At 37.5% G+C, this 19,846-nt stretch overlaps 1 protein-coding gene across 7 annotated transcripts in view; it reads right to left on the bottom strand.

The window, feature by feature from the left end:
• Positions 1-3,247: 3,247 nt before the first annotated feature.
• The window catches only part of FGD4 (FYVE, RhoGEF and PH domain containing 4), a 208,875-nt gene continuing 192,276 nt past the window's right edge, over positions 3,248-19,846 (bottom strand). For all 7 annotated transcript variants that reach the window (XM_032432820.1, XM_032432821.1, XM_032432825.1 and 4 more), the window contains 7 exons: positions 18,759-18,931; positions 14,830-14,860; positions 14,522-14,614; positions 14,097-14,222; positions 9,800-9,940; positions 6,868-7,008; positions 3,248-5,463 (listed from right to left, as the gene is read on the bottom strand). In XM_032432820.1, coding sequence (XP_032288711.1) covers positions 5,206-5,463; positions 6,868-7,008; positions 9,800-9,940; positions 14,097-14,222; positions 14,522-14,614; positions 14,830-14,860; positions 18,759-18,931 — 963 coding nt within the window. In that variant the 3' untranslated portion in view covers positions 3,248-5,205. The remainder of the gene's footprint in view (positions 5,464-6,867; positions 7,009-9,799; positions 9,941-14,096; positions 14,223-14,521; positions 14,615-14,829; positions 14,861-18,758; positions 18,932-19,846) is intronic.

Genomic DNA, 19,846 nt, shown 5'->3' with positions numbered 1-19,846 from the left:
ATGTAACTCCCAGTGACCCCAATGATTTAAAAACTATCTTGTAGAAGCCATGTGCTAGTTCATCTCAAAACACAGAAAAGACACAGCATTCTGCCAAATGCTTGGTCCAAAAAGTGGAAAAACCATGATTGACTTTAGAGGATTTTTTTACCTCAGTAAACAGTGTAGAAAATGGCCCATAGGTTGAAAGTATTTTAAGCCTAAAGGAAAAAGTAACTAATGGAGAAAGGCCTAGGTGCAACAGATCCCATCAGTACGCAATTACAAAGATTTCTATTTTATAGTTCATATCCCTTCTGCTGTTTAAGTATTTTTCTCTTGTCTTAACATAACTTGCTCTGATCTGGTGATCAGCAGTCTCTTTCTGTCCACCTCTCTGTTCACTCTTGCTTATTTCAGTTCCTAATTTTTTATTCCTCTTTACTGTATCAGTAAAGAAAGTAATCTCATGAAAACATGATTATGGGGCACACATAAGAATGAATTGTACTAAAAATCCATGTAAATAATTTATGTTAAAATATTTAAGTTAAAAAGAATAGTTTCTAAGGGCGCCTGGGTGGCTCAGTTGGTTAAGCGACTGCCTTCGGCTCAGGTCATGATCCTGGAGTCCCAGGATCGAGTCCTGCATCGGGCTACCTGCTCAGCGGGGAGTCTGCTTCTCCCTCTCCCACTCCCCCCTCTTGTGCTCTCTCTCTCTCAAATAAATAAATAAAATCTTTAAAAAAAAAAAAAAAAAAAGAATAGTTTCTATAAAAATGTCATTCCTATGGAAAAACAGAATTGGAAATCAACAATGTTTTTACATATATACATATATGCATAAATTCACAGAAAGCGTTTTAAAAGTATATCTAGTGGTCTTTATATATCATACTCATTTTCTAAATCTGAAGAATCTATAATAGATAGTAATATGAAAATAAAAAGCAATTTGATTCTACTAAAATTGGATGAGAACGAAGAAGTAACACGATCCACTACTGGTGTCAATACAGTTCTAGAGAATAAGAACTGGTTAGCCACAGTTTTTATATTAATACATTCTTGAAGAATACAAAATTGAAGAATGAAAACATTAAGACATTCTTGCCTTTTGAATTAATTTTAGCTTATAAATACCATGTGCTTAATCTTAGACCCGCTAACACGAACATCATATGATGTAGGAAATTTAATTAATCTTTTATTCTGCACTATAGCAAGGATACCTGCAAAAAATAAGACCTTTGTTCCTTAGAAGTTTATTTGCTCCTGTTGGTGCCTTTTCCTCTGGATATATCTAGTCCAGAAAGATCATTATTAGAGTTATCGCAGACAATATTCTCAAAATAAGAACTTAAGGCTTTAAATATAATCAGAAATGGGATCTAAAATTTGAAAGGAAAAAAAAACACCTACCTTGTTTCCACAAAGTAGACAAGAAAAAGTAAAACAGAATTGTGAACTCACAGAAGTTTTTAGAAGGCATCAATGAATCTTTAACAACCCTGCAGTACAATGAAGTTTGTAGTTTATATACTTATGACTACGACAAGTACTCTTTTAAAAAATCCAAATGTGTATTTATATATGGGGACAGGGCACATTTAAAAGGTTAGTTCTTATAAAAAGTTTAGTAATTTTTTAGGTTGGAGTATTTGTTTTTTAATTGGGGTAGGTCACCCAATGAAGGTAAGTACACCAACCTGTATGTGGTATTAAACTTCATGGAAAATGAAATGAAGCTGATAAAGTAGTGCAGATGTGCTTAAATCTCTCACCCTCCATACCCTTTGCTAAAGGAAAAATGCTTTTGACAGTTACTTGAATCCAAGGAATAATGCCGCCCCTTCCCTTCCCTATACTCAGCAATTTGAGTTATAGTATCATTTCTAAAAGTAATTCTCTATATCCTTGTGGCGAGGGGCATTCATATTAAAATTTCAGTATAAAAACATACCCTGAAGAATTTTATTGCTTGCATACATGATGGCATTGTAGATGCCATTATTACAAAAGTGGCTGGTGGCATTTTTCATTATTGAGTCCCACTTAAAACCTGGAGCTAAGTCTGCACTACATTTCATACTTAATATACCAAATGGTAGACTTTCAGTAAAAGCAAAATTTAAGTTTAAAAAATCGGAATGTTTTGTAATGAATAGCAGTTTTTACCAAAGAAATATTTTTTAAGTTTGGAGAAAGGGCACTTTAAAGAGGACTTGGAAAGCACCAAATTAGGGAAAATGAAGAATAAAGCCTATATGGAATGTTGGTTCTAAGACGAAAGCAATCACAATTGTTTTTTTTTATGTTCAATTTGTCGTGACTGCTCAGGTGTCTCGGAAACCAAGACATGCGACGGTTCTTGAAACCAATCACACTTTGACGTCTTTTGGTTTAGCTGGATGTTTACTAAATGCCTGCCTAAGAGTATTCCCTTGCCTTTCTCCAAGTAAAAGCATTAGTGATTCTTTATGAGAAACACAGGTAAGGTTGCCTCAATGCTTCTCTTTGTGCTTGAATAAAGAACACGGGGTGGACCATGAAAGATGGTAACCGGATAACCAGAAATTCTCTTCTAGTACTATTATTTCTAATTTTTTTGAAAAATTGAAGAGCCTGACAATATTCTTTTTATGTATTCTTTTGATAATCTAAATTAAATAACATTGATATTTACTGAGCCAAAACTTGAGTGTATCCATGTTACTCCCATTGCAGGAGAACAATTTATGATCGGCAGAGTGAAGTCTTCTCACGGTTCAAAATAGTTTTCAAAAATAAGCTGGCCCATAAATCTTCTAAACTGGCCCTTACATTTCCATTGCTCTATTCACAATTTACAAAAGTCATGTTCTCCTGATAACCATTCCACGTTTTTATTGCTTCTCTTTTTTGGAGATTAAGAATGCCAATGTATCATCTACAGCTATAGTGTAACTGTCTCAAAAGCCACCCTGAATACATATGTTGTACAGACACACACACCACCCCCCACATGGTTGGCAACTAGAAAAGAGAAGTAATCTAACATTTCTTTCAGTCTGTCCCTGATTTGATAGGGCCTAAGAAGCTACGCCTATCTCTCTTTCTGATTCCAAATATTTGGTTTAATATTAATGATCATGGGGGCGCCTGGGTGGCTCAGTTGTTAAGCGTCTGCCTTCGGCTCAGGTCATGATCCCAGAGTCCTGGGATCGAGCCCCGCATCGGGCTGCCTGCTCCGCGGGAAGTCTGCTTCTCCCTCTCCCACTCCCCCTGCTTGTATTCCCTCTCTCGCTGTGTCTCCGTCAAATAAAGAAATAAAATCTTAAAAAAAAAAAAAGAAAAGATCATGGCTGGCATTCCTTTATATTATAGAGGAAGGCAATCTAATTGTGTCAGCCATAATTAGTTTACCTTCTCCTTTGGAGTGGGGAGAAAAAGCAGAGTCTTGAAATATTTCTTAAAACGACAGGCCTGCATAAATGTGTGGCTGTCTCAAATTCTGAGTGAATCCATTCTACATTTAAGGTATAATTATATTCTCAAAGGCCAAGATAGTAGGGTCGTTCTTGGGGATTTCTAGATTTCTAGCAGACTTAGGCATTTAAAAGTGATAATGTTTGGGGCATAACAGGGTAAATGGGGAAAAAAACTAGTTTGAGAAAAAGAGTAAGTTAAATAGCCAACTTAATGTGAGATTTTAATCACAACCACAATATAATGAAGAGCAGCCTTTGTGACAAGAAATCATGTTTTGACTATTAAAAATTCCCCAGACGACAGGGGGAAAAATGCTCAGACTCTCTTCAAACATCTTGTACCTCCCAAACCTGCCATTAAAATATCGCTTTCATTATTGTTTTCCCCTCCTCTTCTTCACTGAGGTGGTTTAAAGAGTTGAACATAAACTTCCTCTAACATCTATGTGTCTGCCCCTCAAACACAGGTTATCACATATGAATTTCATTTCCCCTCTGACAAAGGAATAGGCCCACACAGTTATCTTAAGTGTTAATTATATATAGTCCTCATTTAACCATGCTGAACAGTCTTATGGAAAAGAAAAACATTACAAAAATGTAGTTTCCATATGTCCCAGTTCTGTATAAAGTCAGGTATCTTGTACAGTTTTGTGAACATTTTTGCACATGCTGATGTTAACTGCTGCAACAATTGCAGGATTGTGAAAGGTAAAATAACCTGTGTGACTTCGACCATCTAGTGGCCAAAGTGTATTATTATCTCAAAATAATCAAGACTGAAGCATTAATTAAACCCTCATTATAAATTTAAATAGGTATTATTAGCACCTTCAAAGAGAGGCACTGTTTTAAATAGGCACAGAACAAAAAAATAGTACTTTAAAAATACTGTTGGAACTAATATATCCCATGCCACATAAATTACTGCTTTTTCTTATTATAAAAATATCAATACCCTTAGATGTCAATCAGTTAAACATAAATCACCAAAAACATTTCTGAAGTTTAGAACACTTGTTCAATTCCAAGATAAAACATGCTTTATATTTAAAAAATAAATTAGAGACAAATATGAACCTAAAGCTGAAGAGAAAAGCATGTATAATATAATTATATTCATATTTAATACTTTATACACATAGTTGCTATATTCTTGAGATATTTTCTTCTTAGGAATATTTCTACAAAAACAAGTATTATCTTTTCTTAATAAGTTGAAAGTTTGAACACCAACAATTTGTCCTTTCTGTTTTAAAAGAACATACATTATTTATGTAGCTTGAGCTTTATAAACTAAATTAAATAAGTTAATACAATAGCCTAAACTGTCCCTGTATTTTTTTTTTTTTTTTACCATGGATCTATTTTGGCAACATGGAGGTATATCTTTCAAACTGTTACAAGTCCTACCTGTGAGGGAGAAGACATGGAAGGACCTTAGATGGAAGTGGCCTATTCTAACCTGATAGTGATAGAATCCACTGATACCATTTTGTTCAAGACAAAAGTACATATGCAAGGAATAGCTCATTAAAAAATGCTCCATTTTCACATTATTTCAAACTTTTATCGGTAGAATGGCTCTGCACATCAGTTTCACTAAGAGTACAGAAACGTAGGAAAATAGTCCCCCAAAAGATGCATTTATGAGCCTATATTTTTCAACATAAAGTGCTAAGAGATGAATAAGGAGGGCTGGGAATGTCTTGAGCTGTAAATCTTGAGACCTCCACATCATGGATGGTCCTGGAGTTCAGCATTCTGATTTTTTCTTAGGTTCAGGATGATCATCCAAGGTGGTTGGATGCTTGTTGGGACCGTCTGGTGTCTCACCTGTGACAGCTAAAAAGATGATTTTCAGCCACTTCTGTTTCAGTTCCTCACTGTCTGCAGCAAAGCTGTGCACAGACTTGGACTGGGTCAATTTGAAACTGTGGGGCAGGTCTGCACTCTTTGGCAGATCATCCACAACATAGCCGAGGAGTGGAATGGTGGCCTGGGCTCGGACATCCTAAGGAAAAAACATGGTACACAGGAGCGTGAGATGTATTAGCTTGCTATCTGTGGCCCTTTGTGATCTGGCTCCCACTAAACCTCTTTCCGTACCACTGTTCCACACAGACTCCTGCTGTTAGCTCCCCGTGGACGGAGCCTGTGATCCAGTCCTTAGCATACTGCCCAGACGTGAGGTCACTGAAAATGTAGGCTGAATGAATGAATGAATGAGAGCAGACACCTAAATCAGCTAGGATTCACTGACCCTACACCCCACGCCCTCTCTGTGAGGGAGTCCATTCAGCTCTTCATTCAGATGAAAAGGGGAAAGAATAATAGTTATCTTACTGTATAAAACCAGCAAATGTTAATGATGATTTGATTACCAAACACAGTTTTATTTGGTGATCCATTCATTCGTGCATCAATGTATGGACATGAAAAGGGTATAGGAAAAACAACGAAATAGAAGACAATATATACCTTGGTATTTTAAGTTTATTTTTTATTTTTTTAAAAGATTTTATTTATTTATTTGACAGACAGAGCACGACAGAGCACGCACATGCACAGCAGGGGCATAGGGAGAGGGAGAAGCATGCTCCCCACTGAGGAGGGAGCCTGACATGGGGCTCAATCCCAGGACTATGGGATCATGACCTGAGCCAAAGGCAGATGCTTAACCGACTGAGCCAGCCAGGCACCCCTTAAGTTTATTTCTAAAATAAAATTTTACCTGCCCTTAATGTAGATATAGGCTAAAATACAACAGGTACATTTAAGATTTTATCTATTTCCAGGTGAACGCAGGTGTTTTTCAAGCACAACACAACCCACAGTGCCTGCTGCTGGCTAGAAGCTAAACCTGCATGTCTGTTGCTCCCATAGATTTAGCTCAGATCCATGCATACATGGTTCTCAAAAACTTGTTACTGGACAATGAAAATCTGAGGTTGACTTAAATTCCCCTTCCTCTCAAATTCCTTTTTTTTCCAGGTATCTATCCATTCAGGAGAAAAACCCCAAACCTATAATAATTATTTCCCTTCATCAAACAGGCTCCTTCTCTTCCTTGCATCTCCCTCTGCTTCACCACCGCTTCCCATGCCCCTTCCTAATCCAACTCATCCTTTCTCAAATCACTGAATAGGAATGAGAGGAGGGGAGAAGGCACATGATGCACAGGATGAAGAAACTATGGGCTATATCTAAAAAAAAAAAAAAAGTTAAAAAAATAAAAATCAGTTTAAATAAACTTGAATTTTAGTTACTAATTATTTTTCAATTGTAATGAAAGACAATGCAACTGTCTGAGCTCTCTCGTTCTGTTGAGGAGTAATGAAGGATTTTGAGTTCAGTGTCTATTCGCCTCCCCCTGCCCCAGGACCTCCAACTCTTCAGAAAGATACAGTTTAGATACCTGGGGGGCACCGTACATGTACAGCACAAGAGGGTCTTGTTTGGGGATCACACACCAAGCTTTCTGCCAAGGTTTTGACTTTTCCATATACTGAAGAAAGCTGCACACTACGCTGTTTCCAGATACTTCTGCTGATTCAATCTAGAAAAATATAATGGAAAGAGAGTGAGAGAGAGAAAACACAAAATGAACCAGGTAGAGAAGTAATTCACCTTAAGGAAATATTCATAAAGTACAATATATTCATATAAAATGTCTCCTGGGAATGTCCAAAAAGGGTTCATTGGCAATGATTATTTAAATACTCATCCCTTTCATGAGCAAGGGAAAGTATTTTTTAAAAGATTTTATTTATATTTTTGAGAGAGAGTGAGAGCAAGAGACAGAGAGCACACATGCACAAACGGGGTGAGGGGCAGAGGGAGAAGCAGACTCCCCACTGAGCAGGGAGCCCAATGTGGGGCTCGATCCCCAGGCCCTGGGATCATGACCTGAGCTGAAGGCAGATGTTAACTGACTGAGACACCCAGGTGTCCCACAAGGGAAAATATTTAAGTGAATTTTAATTCTTTGTATTACCAGACCTCAAATTTAAATAAAGTTAAACATTTACTGACTGCTTGCTATGCAGGTGCTTTTCTTAGTCCACTACGTGTATCATTTCATTTAATCCTCATACCAACACTAAGAAGATACCACTTTCATTATCTATGAGGTTCAGAGATGAAGTAACTTTCCCCAGAGCACACATTTAGGAACCTGCGAGCTAGGCATTTGGGTCTGGATCCAGAGCCTGACCTTTAACCACAATCTTATACCAGCTTCAACTGCGTAACAGTGCAATAGCAAAAAGGCAAATACTGACCAGCTATCTTTGTCCTGGAACCTGAGATAATTTAAAAGTTTTTAAAATGGCAACAGCTACTTTCCAGACCCATTTACAGTTTTCTGCTTTGTCTCCTGATATATATATCTCTGGTTAAAAAGGGAATAAAACCATTTGATTAAATGATAGATTTTATTATACACATTATGGGAAGCGAGTGGTTTGCTTCTATTTTCAATTGCTCTAATCCTTAGGGTAGTGCTACTCAATGCCATCCACCAAACAGTGCCGGTTCAGACTGTTTTGCTACCCATTCAAGATGAAGCACAGAAAGTAAGAGTAAGCACTTAGAAACTTTTAGAGCAACTGGACTTTGTGATGACATGCAAGCAACGTGATTATGTTACAAAAATATTGAGCTGTGGTGGTTTGGAAATAAAACTGGCCCTTCATCACAAATAGTTTAAGAAGCACTGGCTGGCAAACTAGGGCCCACCAGCCCACCACCTATTTTTGTATGGCCTATGAGCTAAGAATAGTTTTTATAGATGAACATTTAAAATCAATTTGATGACAGTGAACACTAACTCTGGACTCCAATTAAATAAATTGCTACCTCCCCTACCCGCAAAGAATTCCAGTCTTATTACCATATCATAAAATATTATACTAAGTTATTACTCAATTTTGAATTTTTTTAAAAAACTGTGAAAATGTTTTCTTTCTTGTTTAGAAGTAATATTCTCAGTTTTTCCTCTTGGGCTGCAAAGACTAAAATAGTTTCTCTCAGAAACTATTCTACCAGAAAAGTTTGTTGACTTCTGGTCTAAAGCACATAACAAACTCGTTGGCATGAAGCCAGTTTCAAATATGTGTGTATTTGTGTGTGCAGGTGCACATATATATATTATCTTCTACTGATGGACCTCACATGATATATTTATTTGATTAAATATGTTAACCTGGTAACTTGTCCCCCAAGTATAGGTTTTTTGAGAAACTATCTAGAGGTTTTTTTTTTATTTCATAGATACAGCCTGAAATTCATCCCTTAACACAAATTATCTGACTCATTGTATTATGCCAGTTTTGTCAGTTTTATTGTGTTTAAGTCTTGAGGCCAATGAAATGTGCCTCCACCTTGCCTGCCAGAGAAAGCCCCATTTTGGTCTGCCTACAAGCAACATCTGTACCCTAGAAGAATTCAGAGTTATACTTTTAGCTTGTCAGCCTATACTTTAACTTTCAATGGACACTCAAGCTTAGGATTCTTTTTCAGTTAACAGAAATGACCTTTGTATGCTTACACTGTATAGATGCAAAATGAATGCTTATTGATTCTTAATAAACCATGGAAATTCTTAATAAACCAAGTACGTCTCTGACTTTAGATACATAGAATTCTGATCATGAGCCTATTTTTCACAGACTTTCCAGGCTATGTTGAACTTTCTGCCACAAAGGCCTTATTACATAATTTATTCCTTATGTTAATGTCTTTTGAGTGTAAAACTCATTTCAGATACATGCTGCATTATAGTTCCCAGGATTGATTGGGAGGTTCTGACTTTAGTCTAAAAACATGAGTCGAATTCATTTGCAAGACATTTCAATAATATTTCAATGCAGTTACCAGCTTACTGTCACTGGCTATTAAATGATGCTTTTAATGCAATAAGTTGGTAGACATTCTCAGGTAATAAATACTTTAATACGAATTTTAATAATTTCAAACAGTGGTTTTTGAAGCCAATATGATAAAATTGACAGAAAAGCTTTCCTATTAAAAAATATACTATAAGTCGGGCACTAGAAGAGACAATTAATACTCTAATATTTGACTATAGCCACCTTCACAAAACCAACATTTCACTCTCAAATGCATGTGATTAAAATACAGCACTTGTCCCTCTTCTTTCTATACAACTGAATATGATCCCCAAATTCAGCAGGATAGGACAAAAGTATGAATCTTGCTTGTTCTTCAAATTGTTAAATATTAAGAGAAATAACAAAATATGCTATTTGTATTCTTCAGGGTTAAAAGACAATTCTACGTTCCTTTCATAAAAATTTAAAAGTTATCAAACATTTAGTATTCCATACCTCTAAAATTCCTTTTCTTTTTTTTTCTTCACTGTCTGTGAATCCACTTATTATTTGATAACAGTCTTTACAAACTTTGTTTAATTTTCCACCATCGTACTCAAGTTGAGCTTTGTAATCAGAACACTTCCAACAAACCACCTTAAATTAAAAAAAAAAAAAGAAGAGTGAATAATCATAAAGATTTGAGCAATAATCACTTACAGTAATAATAAATAAGAAAGAGTTAAATATTTAACACAAGTGTATACTAGACTAAGAATACCCTATGAACGTTAGGAGTATATATCATGGTATTATAATGCTGTTGGTGATGGGCTCTCCTTGTTCACCCTTTGTCTTCCTCATTCTAACGGCACGAGATCTTCAAAGGCTTGCTTGGTCCTTTGAAGGACTTTTACCCTTCATACTTCTGGATGTTTCGTCAATATACTCCCCAAATGAACTAATGATCTTGATCTTCCCTGCCCTCAGATCTCTCCTGACTCACCCCACCCCTCCCAACCCATTCCCTTCTGTGCTCCCTATTGCAGAAAATAGCACAGCCATCTAACCAGTCAAGGCAAGTCAGAAACCTGGGAGTCATCATCTTCAACACCTCCCTCTACTTCGCCCCATAGAGTCACCATATTACAAAGTCCTGCTGATTTTATTTCCTAGATATTTTTTCAATCTATTTTTCTACATCTTCCTTCCAAGTCCAAGCTACCAATGTCATAATTTGGAGTATTACAGTCTCATGACTGGTCCTTGTAGCATGCTTACTGGAACTCTTACTGGAGCATTCTCTAGCCTCTATTTTTACATCCCTCCAAGCTATTTTCCAAACAGCACCAGATGCTGTCTTAAACATGCTAATCTGATAGGTTTCTCCTCTATTTAAAATCCTTACAGTTTTCCCTTTGCTCTTGGATAAAGAGCAGATTCTTCCCCATGGCCTACAACGTGCTTTATAATCTGCCCCTCTTGCTCTCTGTAACCCCTGTGACACTGGCTTCTTAGAGCCCCTGAAATGTCTCTCATCTCTGCTTCAGTGAATTAACTCTTGTTCATCCTTCAGATGTTGACTCAAATCTCACTTCAAGGAAGATTTCTCCAACTTCCAGAATAGAGCACTGTCTCTTGTCACCATGCTACTGAAGTTCCCTTACTTTTCTTGATGCACTGATTAGTTTTTAATCATATATTTGTGTGATTATTCACTGTTTATGTTTGTAAACCTCACTAGGCTGTAAGCTCTGTGAGAGACTGTCCTTGTATATTTTGCTCATAAGGCACCCAAGGAACATTTACAGAATGCCAATAAATGAATGAGTACAATGCAAATGCATGTTACTTCTTAGTGAATAGTATTTTTTTCTGATTATTATAGGATAATTGTTAGAAAAAAACCTTCGAGTTTAAAAAAATTATCTTCTTGGCCATAGCAACTTCTTACTAGATGTCTCCTGAGGCAAAGGAAACAAAGGCAAAAATAAACCTTTGGGACTTCATCAAAATAAAAACCTTATGCACAGTGAAGGAAACAATCAAAAAAACTAAAGGCAACCGACTGAATGGGAGAAGATATTTGCAAATGACTTATCTGTTAAAGGATTCGTATCCAAAATGTATAAAACTTCTAAAACTCAACACCCAAAAAATGAATAATCCAATTAAAAAATGGGCAGAAGACATGAATAGACATTTTTCCAAAGAAGACATACAGATGGCCAACAGACACATGAAAAGATGCTCAATGTCACTCATCATCAGGGAAACGCAAATCAAAACCATAATGAGATACCACCTCACACCTGTCAGAATGGCTAAAAGTCAGAGAAAGACAAATACCATATGATTTCACTCATATGTGGAATTTAAGAAAAAAACAAATGAACATAGGGAAAAAAAGAGAGAGGGCCACACCAAGAAACGGACTCTTAACTATAGAGAACAAACTGATCATTATCAGAGGGGAAGTGGGGAGGGTACTAAATAGGTGCTGGGGATTAAGGAGGGCACTTTCTGTAATGAACACTGGGTGTTATATGTAAGTGATGAATCACTATATTATGCACCTGAAACTAATACTATACTGTATATTAACTGGAATTTAAATAAAATCTGTAAAAAAATAAATAAAAAATTATCTTCTTGCTTCTAGAAGCATATTTTTCCTAATTTGTAGTAAACTATTTATGAACATAAAAATATTAGTAAAACTTTTAGTTTAGGTTCACAGCATGTAAATTCATGATATAGAACTATTCATTGTTTTCTCATAATTACAGTGAAATTACTGTAGGATTTGGAACTAGACACGCCTGCATCTGCACATTCATATCAGCTACTATCTTATTTATTTCAAGTCATATTCTTGTATTTTGGTAATCAACATTCAAATACATTTGTTTGTTTACTGAAGGTAAGTCTATCAGTCAATACCTGAAATCATTTCAAGCAAACTCAATGACAGATCAAGGTCTTACCCTGGGCGGGGGGGGGGAAGAAAGTTATTTGCTATCAACTTGAATTTTTTTTTTTTAAAGATTTTATTTATGTATTTGACAGAGAGAGACACAGCGAGAGAGGGAACACAAGCAGGGGGAGTGGGAGAAGGAGAAGCAGGCTTCCTGCCGAGCAGGGATCCTGATGTGGAGCTCGATCCCAGGACTGGGATCATGATCTGAGCAGAAGGCAGACGCTTAACGACTGAGCCACCCAGGCGCCCCTATCAACTTGAATTTGTTTTTTTTTTTTTTTTTATCAACTCGAATTTGATCACAAAACTGTTTCACTGAGAGAAAACTCAGGACAAAAATGGAAGAATAAATCTGCTGTAAGAGAATAATCTAAAAGAACTCTCAATACAAATTGTTTTGCACTTTAGCATACTAATAATATATTAAATCACAGCACTACAATGCCTACCCTTCTCTGTTTACTTGTTGCTTTTTAGAAGAAAGTATATCATCTTCAACTTGGTTTACAAGGCCATCCAAAATCTGCTGTTCTCTCTCTCCTGCTTCATTTCATGCCTTGTTCCTCCTCACGCTTTCTATATGAAACAATTCAAATTGCTGAAAACCTGTCACCTGCTTTCTCTGGCCAGAGGTGTTGAATTTTGTGAGAACAATCCTTGCCAGTAAATGGACTGTGGTCCCTTTACATGCATAACCATAAACCTCTAATGGGCACAGAGCAGTCCCCACCTGCTCCTTGGGGAGGCTCACTCCCCTGGCCCAGATACAACTATTTCATACTGAGCCGTCTTTCTTGACTTTCCCCATCTCTCCACCCCTTCCCCCTTTTCTTTCAGCTGATGACTCTTCCTCATACTTCAATGAAAACATAGTTATCATCATACCGAAAATTTCCTACCACAAAATCAAAAACACACCCACATTTGCACCCATCATTTCCTTTTTCCTTTTTGTTATAATGGAGGGAAGTTTCCCTCTCCCATCAGAAGCCTGAACTTCCACTTATGCTATATACATTCCATCTCTTGTCTTCTCAAGGACATCAACTCCTTTGGTTATTATTTACCTCTATTTCTTATGCCACAGTTCCACTTACTCATTGGGCTCATTGGCATCTCAAGAGCAGACCCACCTTTCTCCTATCTCAGGGCTTCTGACATACAGAGCCAGTGAACACCTTTCTCACCTCCCTTGGCATGGTTAGCTCTTTCTCACCCTTTAGGCACCAGCTTAAATATCAACCCTTCAGATAGGTCATTTTTCTTTTCTTTCTTCTTGTATTTTAACTAGGGGGAGATGGTGGGGGAGGGGCAGAGGGAGAGGAAGAGAGAGAATCTTAAGCAGGCTCCACGCCCAGCACGGAGCCTGACATGGGGCTCTATCCCGCAACCCTGAGATTATGACCTGAGCCAAAATCAAGAGTTGGACGCTTAACTGACTGAGCCACCCAAGCGCCCCAGGGCTTCATTTTTCTAAGTAAAATTGGTTTCAAGTCCTCCTCCATTAACATTATTCTCCATTCTAACTTCTTCATTGCCTCCTTATTGTTTTTATAGTAATTTGAAATGTTTATTTGTCTGTATACTTGACTTTGGTTATTTTCTCCATTAGAATGTAAGCTATGTGAAGAAGGGTATCATTTTGCTTACCATTTTTTCTCCAGGACCCAGCAGCACAGTGCTTTGCACATAGCTGTCATCAAAATTAAGTTTATTAATTAGGTGGTTTATTTACTGAATGATTTTTTTTTTTTTGCCTTTTCAAACTTGATGATTATACAACACTTACCTAGTTACTAGCAACCTTCATGATCATTAAGAAATCTCACTTACATGTCCACATGCTCGACAATGATGCCTTCTTCTTGTCAGTGCATTGAAAGACTCTTTGCATTTCATACACATCGTTACTTCATTATCTCGGATCCATCTTGGAGCTCTTTTCCCCAGCTCAGCAGTCTAAAAAGGATTCAATTTTAATAGAAAAAACTGTCATTTCCATCTATTTATTTACTTATTAAAAAGCATTTTGACAACACTGCTCATATCATGCTTTGAAACTCATGACCTAGAAAAAGAAATAAAAGGTTTAAAGAAGTTTAAGCAGGATAAAAAGGCACTCACTATTGTATTCATGTAAGAAAGAATGAGATTTTGTCTAAATAGCCAGTTCCAGCATTGCAAAGAGAAAAGGCAAGATAAGAAAATGATTAGACAGATCTGCAACTGCAAAGAGAAAAGAATTTATTTCAACTTACAGAAACCTCTGAGTGCATGTCATTGTCCTTTGCAATTGCATTTCTGAAGGTTTCATGTCTCTGATGGAAAGCATCAATGGTCTCTTGAAGAGCCTAAAATATAAATGAGATTCAAAGCATACATTAAAATATCACATGCAAATTAATGAAAATGCTTCATCAAACAAACATCTATGATGTAAGAATGATCTTAAAAATTAAATGACCTTGTTCTGATGACAATATGTGTATACTATTATATGTGCATGTTTGTGTACACATACAAAGGTTACCAAAAAACAAAAATAAAAAATAGAAATATGGTTTACCTTGATCCATTCTTCTTTGTCTTGCTCAGAACTAAAACAAAACAAAATTCAAGTGAATACGAACATTAACGAGTTACACCTCATGAATAAAACTATGCTTTAATGTTGTTCCAACTTTCTGGAAAATCCAGGGATGTCTAGGAAGGAGTTACAATAAAAATTAAACAGAATTGCTGGCAATTGAACAAATACTTTTTTTTTTTTAAGAAAGCGGGGGAGGGGCAGAGGGGGAAAGAGAATCTTAAGCAGCATCCACACCCAGTGTGGAGCCTGACTTGGGGCTCGGTCTCTCGACCCTGAGATCAGGACCTGAGCTGAAATCAAGAGTCAGATGCTTAACCAACTGAGCTACCCGGGCACCCCTGAACAAATAAATTCTTAAACAGAGTTTTTTTTTTTTTTTTTAATTTTTAAAAAAGATTTTATTTATTCATTTGAGAGAGAGCGAGTGAGCATAGGGGAGTGGGAGAGGGAGAAGCAGACTCCCCGCTGAGCAGAAAGCCCGATCTGGGGCTCGATCCCGGGACCTGGAGATCATGACCTGAGAAGGAAGGTAGATGCTTAACCACCTGAGCCACCCAGGAGCCCCTTAAACATAATGTTTTAGACCATCCACTTTGGTACACATAACTTTTGACTGGGAGAGTTATATTTAGCTTCCATTAATATATTGCCCTGATGTTAAGTTTAATAACCATCATCTAAATCAATATGTTAGGTAACTGCAAATTTAGCATTGTACCAGATATACAACTAGTCTTCCAATTCACCTTGGAAGAAAACACAGGAGGCTTTCAAAGGCTACTAGTCACAACCCATCTTAGAAAAGATTACAATTATCCTTTAGAATCTAAAATATCTTTGTAAGGCCTTAGGGGGCTATTTAACATTTCTTTGATAAACAATTTTGCTAGAAAGCTTTGGGCAATACCGTACTTAACCTATTACAGATAAAGCAAAGCAAACATTTTATTTTATTTTTTTTTTTAAGATTTGTATTTATTTATTTGACAGAGACAGAGAGAGACACAGCGAGAGAGGGAACACAAGCAGGGGCAGTGGGAGAGGGAGAAGCAGGCTTCCCGCGGAGCAGGGAGCCCGATGCGGGGCTCGATCCCAGGACCCCGGGATCATGACCTGAGCCGAAGGCAGACGCTTAACGACTGAGCCACCCAGGCGCCCCAAAGCAAACATTTTAGATGCTTGTAGGAAGGAAGTTTCACTATAGTCAAGCCTTCTACTTTCCTACTGAGGCAAATTTTCTTTATTTCATCTCCCATGCAGGTAGCTTATATAGTGGGCTGCTGTCACAGTGTATATTAGAAAAGTCCCCATCAGAGCTATATCTCCAACCTGGAGAATTTTGAAGAATGCCAGAAGAGTGGGCTCTGTTTGCATGTGTTTGGTAGGCTAGGGCTAAGTTTGAGTTCCAGCCTGAATGTTGCATGCCTCGCTCCCACAGGTATCACACATGCGTGAGTCTGGAAGGAGCTCTGCTCCTGTGACATCATCCATCTTTCCAGCAGATTTGTTCTTGAGCATCATGATGTGCCAAGAATGCTGCTGGAGTCTGTGCCACCAAATGGAAGATTCTGCTTATTGTTCACCTGGGGATCCTTGGACCAAGAGCCTTAGTGGTGGGGTGGGGTTTCAACCTTGCCCCTCAAAAGAGATTTCTCTCTACTTCAGTGCCCTGCCTGGGTAAAATCAGTTTCATTGCTCTGGAATCACAGTTATTTCCTAGCTGCTTCTAGTCTTTTAAATGCAAACAAACTTGACAAGACTTTAATGCTTTTTGTTTTACTTTCTCAAGTCATGGCATAATTTTTACTCCTCTAATTTACTTATTACTATGGGTTTTTTTAATTCATTTAGCAATATAAAGCCATTACATAAAAAGTATACAAGACAGAATGCTTAATATTCTTTTAAATACAAAAGAGGATGCAGAGTGTAAGAGGTCAGTCTTCAGGCTGACTCATTTAGCAAGAAAAGCAGAACCCATTTTTTTTCCAGGTGGCTTCTGAAGTGAATGATCTTTAAACATCTCCAAATATATACCCAACTTTGGGCTCCGTGTAATCCCTGTAACACTCTGATGTTCTGAGACTTTCAATGTTTGTCCTTATTCTAGAAAGAATCATAGACTAGATGAAAAGTAATCACTTAATTCAGCTCTTCAATTCACCATATAATCATAACTATAGCAATGAGATTAGGGGAATAAGAAATTTAAGGGAAAATGACTGTTTTTGGTATCAATTGAAATGTATCCAATCCTGCATACTGGAACTTTACAAAGTGATTATTGCCTGTACTTAAGAAAATTCCTCATGCATCAGCCCTACCCTGAAGAGAAAATAGGCCAACCTGCTAATGCACAGCTGGGGTTTCCATTTTGGCAACCCCCCAAACCTTGATAATCTCTCTTTTGCTGTTTCAACACCTCTCTCAGGTTTGCAGATTTGGAAGTATGCTGGATTTCACAGCAGCAATGTCTTCATTCTTCTGCCATGAAGACTTCTCTGATGGTCAGAACTATTGATGAGTCCTCCCTGTTGCCAGAACCAATCGCTCAGTGAGTCAAGCACTGAGGACTCAGGTCAGGAGCCTCTGAGCACAGCATAATACATTCTTCCTTCAGTTTGGTGGTTGGGGCTAAATTTCACCATGAGGTAGGAAAGCCATGCCATTCAAAGCTAAGTTCTCTACTCTACACTTTTAACTTATGCTTGAAATGCCACCTTCTAATCCGTAGGAGCAGTCGCCTGGCAGCTCCCTAAGTAATGGCAGGTTCAGTATAGATTTTCTGTGGGAAATCAAAGGGCTACTTCTTCAAAATGTACCAGCCCTATCTCCCTTAACTGTAATTTCACCAATTCCCTAATTCCCTGGGCACAGATTCCTGCTAAAATGAATTATTCTCTTTTAAAAGTCTGAACTTCAAACTTTTATACAGTTACTAAGTACAAATATCCAGGATGAATTCATCTGAGCCAGCCAGAACCATATGCTATTGGTGCAAGAGAACAAAAAGGAACAGAACTGCTCTCTGAGTCTCCAGATTCTAGGGTATCAGAACCATCAGAGTCAAGACTGGTACCTAAACCCTCTGATCTGTGACCTTCTGAAGGTTCCCATATTTCACGATACGCCTTTGTAGGATAAATGGAGGGCAGTCTTCTAAGGTAGATATTTCAAAACCTGACAGCACTCTATCTTCCAGAGGTTCACATACGAGGTAGCTATGAGCCACTGTAGTGGTTCTCACTGTTTTTTTCTTTCCAAACATTGTTATGTTAAGCAGAGGGATGCCAGAACCCCAGCCCTTCTTTCCAACTCAACAAAGCTTATAAAGAACCACCCCTTCCAGAAGTCCTGGTTTCTAGAGGCCACTATAACCCCAAATGGCCGCCTTCCTGTATCCTCCAACTATGGCAGAATCATTACCTTTTCTACTCTGCCTCCTCTGAAAATCCTCTCCATCAAAGCGGCAGTAAGTCACATGAATGCAGAGCCGCTGAAGGACTGACAGTTAATGCTTCAACATTTAGCATGGGATAGAAAGCATCAATAAACATTGTGCACGAAAAGGAAGGGTGGAGGGAGGAAGGGTTAGGGGAGAACGTTTCCTACAAGACTCAAAACTCTGGCTTGAACACAACCACTTCATTCTCTGAGCACCTTGCAAATCTGAAGAGTCAATTTAATCTACTGAATTCTTACTATCTGAAAACTACTCTCTAGGCACTATGAAGGAATCAAAAAGGATAACATAATTCCTGCCTTTTAAGAGATTGTGTTTCTTATGTCCAACCAGATTCCCAGAGGTCTATAGTATTCACTTGGGAAAGATCCTCAGAATTACTCTGTCCTACAACTCATTCTGATGCTTTCGTAAAGCTGTGTGATAGGAAGGCTTCTCTCACCTGGCTTGCAGTTCCAATGTTCTCTCTTTTCCAGATACCTGGAAAGTATGTGGATATTCTTCATTGTGAGTCTCCACAATTTTCATTCCATCGATGCCAACCCTGGTTCGAACTGTGAATTTAGAGCCCACCAAGCTGAATCTTGGTACACAGTACAGCAACATGTTGTTGAACTGCAAGGACACAGAGCACACATCAGTAAATAGGAAAACAAAGAAGAAAGAAGGAAGCGACCAGTATTACAAGTAGTCCTAGACAAAAACTCCAAGGAATTCCCAGGGAATATCATACGCCCTATGTGAGCAAGATTATTTAAATACTATATTGAGATTTTTATGCTTGTATCAGAATTACCTTACTGTAACACTTATAACATATTTCCCTTTATTGGTTCATAATATTTAATTGATACTTAAGTAAACCAATCATCATTTTGTACTATGAAGAAAATTAGTTCAATTAAAATTGTTCAGCAACAATTTATTAAGGACTTTCCATATACCAGGAATTGAAGTTCTTAACTATATAAGCTGAAGACCTTAGGCAAGAAAATTTCTAATTGTTGTGTCTTACAAAGCAAGTCTTCAATAGCTAGTAGAGGAAATGAGTATTATTTAACAATTATTTTTGCCAGTGTGTTTAGTATTAAGTTTAAAAAAAAAATCAAGTTATTAGTTTAGAACATGTGGGGTTAGCACACTAAACCCTATGTAATAAACTAAGTTACTGTTTTTTATTGGCCTATATCTTAAGAATTTGTCATGTATGGATAGAAAAGTCATCTATTGGGGCGCCTGGGTGGCTCAGTTGTTAAGTGTCTGCCTTCAGCTTGGGTCATGATCCCAGGGTCCCGGGATTGAGCCCCGCCATCAGGCTCCCTGCTCAGCAGGAAGCCTGCTTCTCCCTCTCCCACTGCCCCTGCTTGTGTTCCCTCTCTCGATGTGTCTCTGTCAAATAAATAAAATCTTTAAAAAAAAATGAATAAAAAGTCATCTATTTTAGCAAAAAGTTTTTAAAGATCTTCTTTACCAGATTTCCTTTTAAAATGAAGGACTTTATTTTGAAACTGAATCAAATAATGTATCATG

Source organism: Phoca vitulina, unplaced genomic scaffold (assembly GCF_004348235.1).
Source record: "Phoca vitulina isolate PV1807 unplaced genomic scaffold, GSC_HSeal_1.0 scaffold49, whole genome shotgun sequence".
Classification (NCBI taxonomy): Eukaryota; Metazoa; Chordata; class Mammalia; order Carnivora; family Phocidae; genus Phoca; species Phoca vitulina.
The sequence above is the reverse complement of the archived record's forward strand: the minus strand, read 5'-3'. Positions and strand labels throughout refer to the sequence as shown.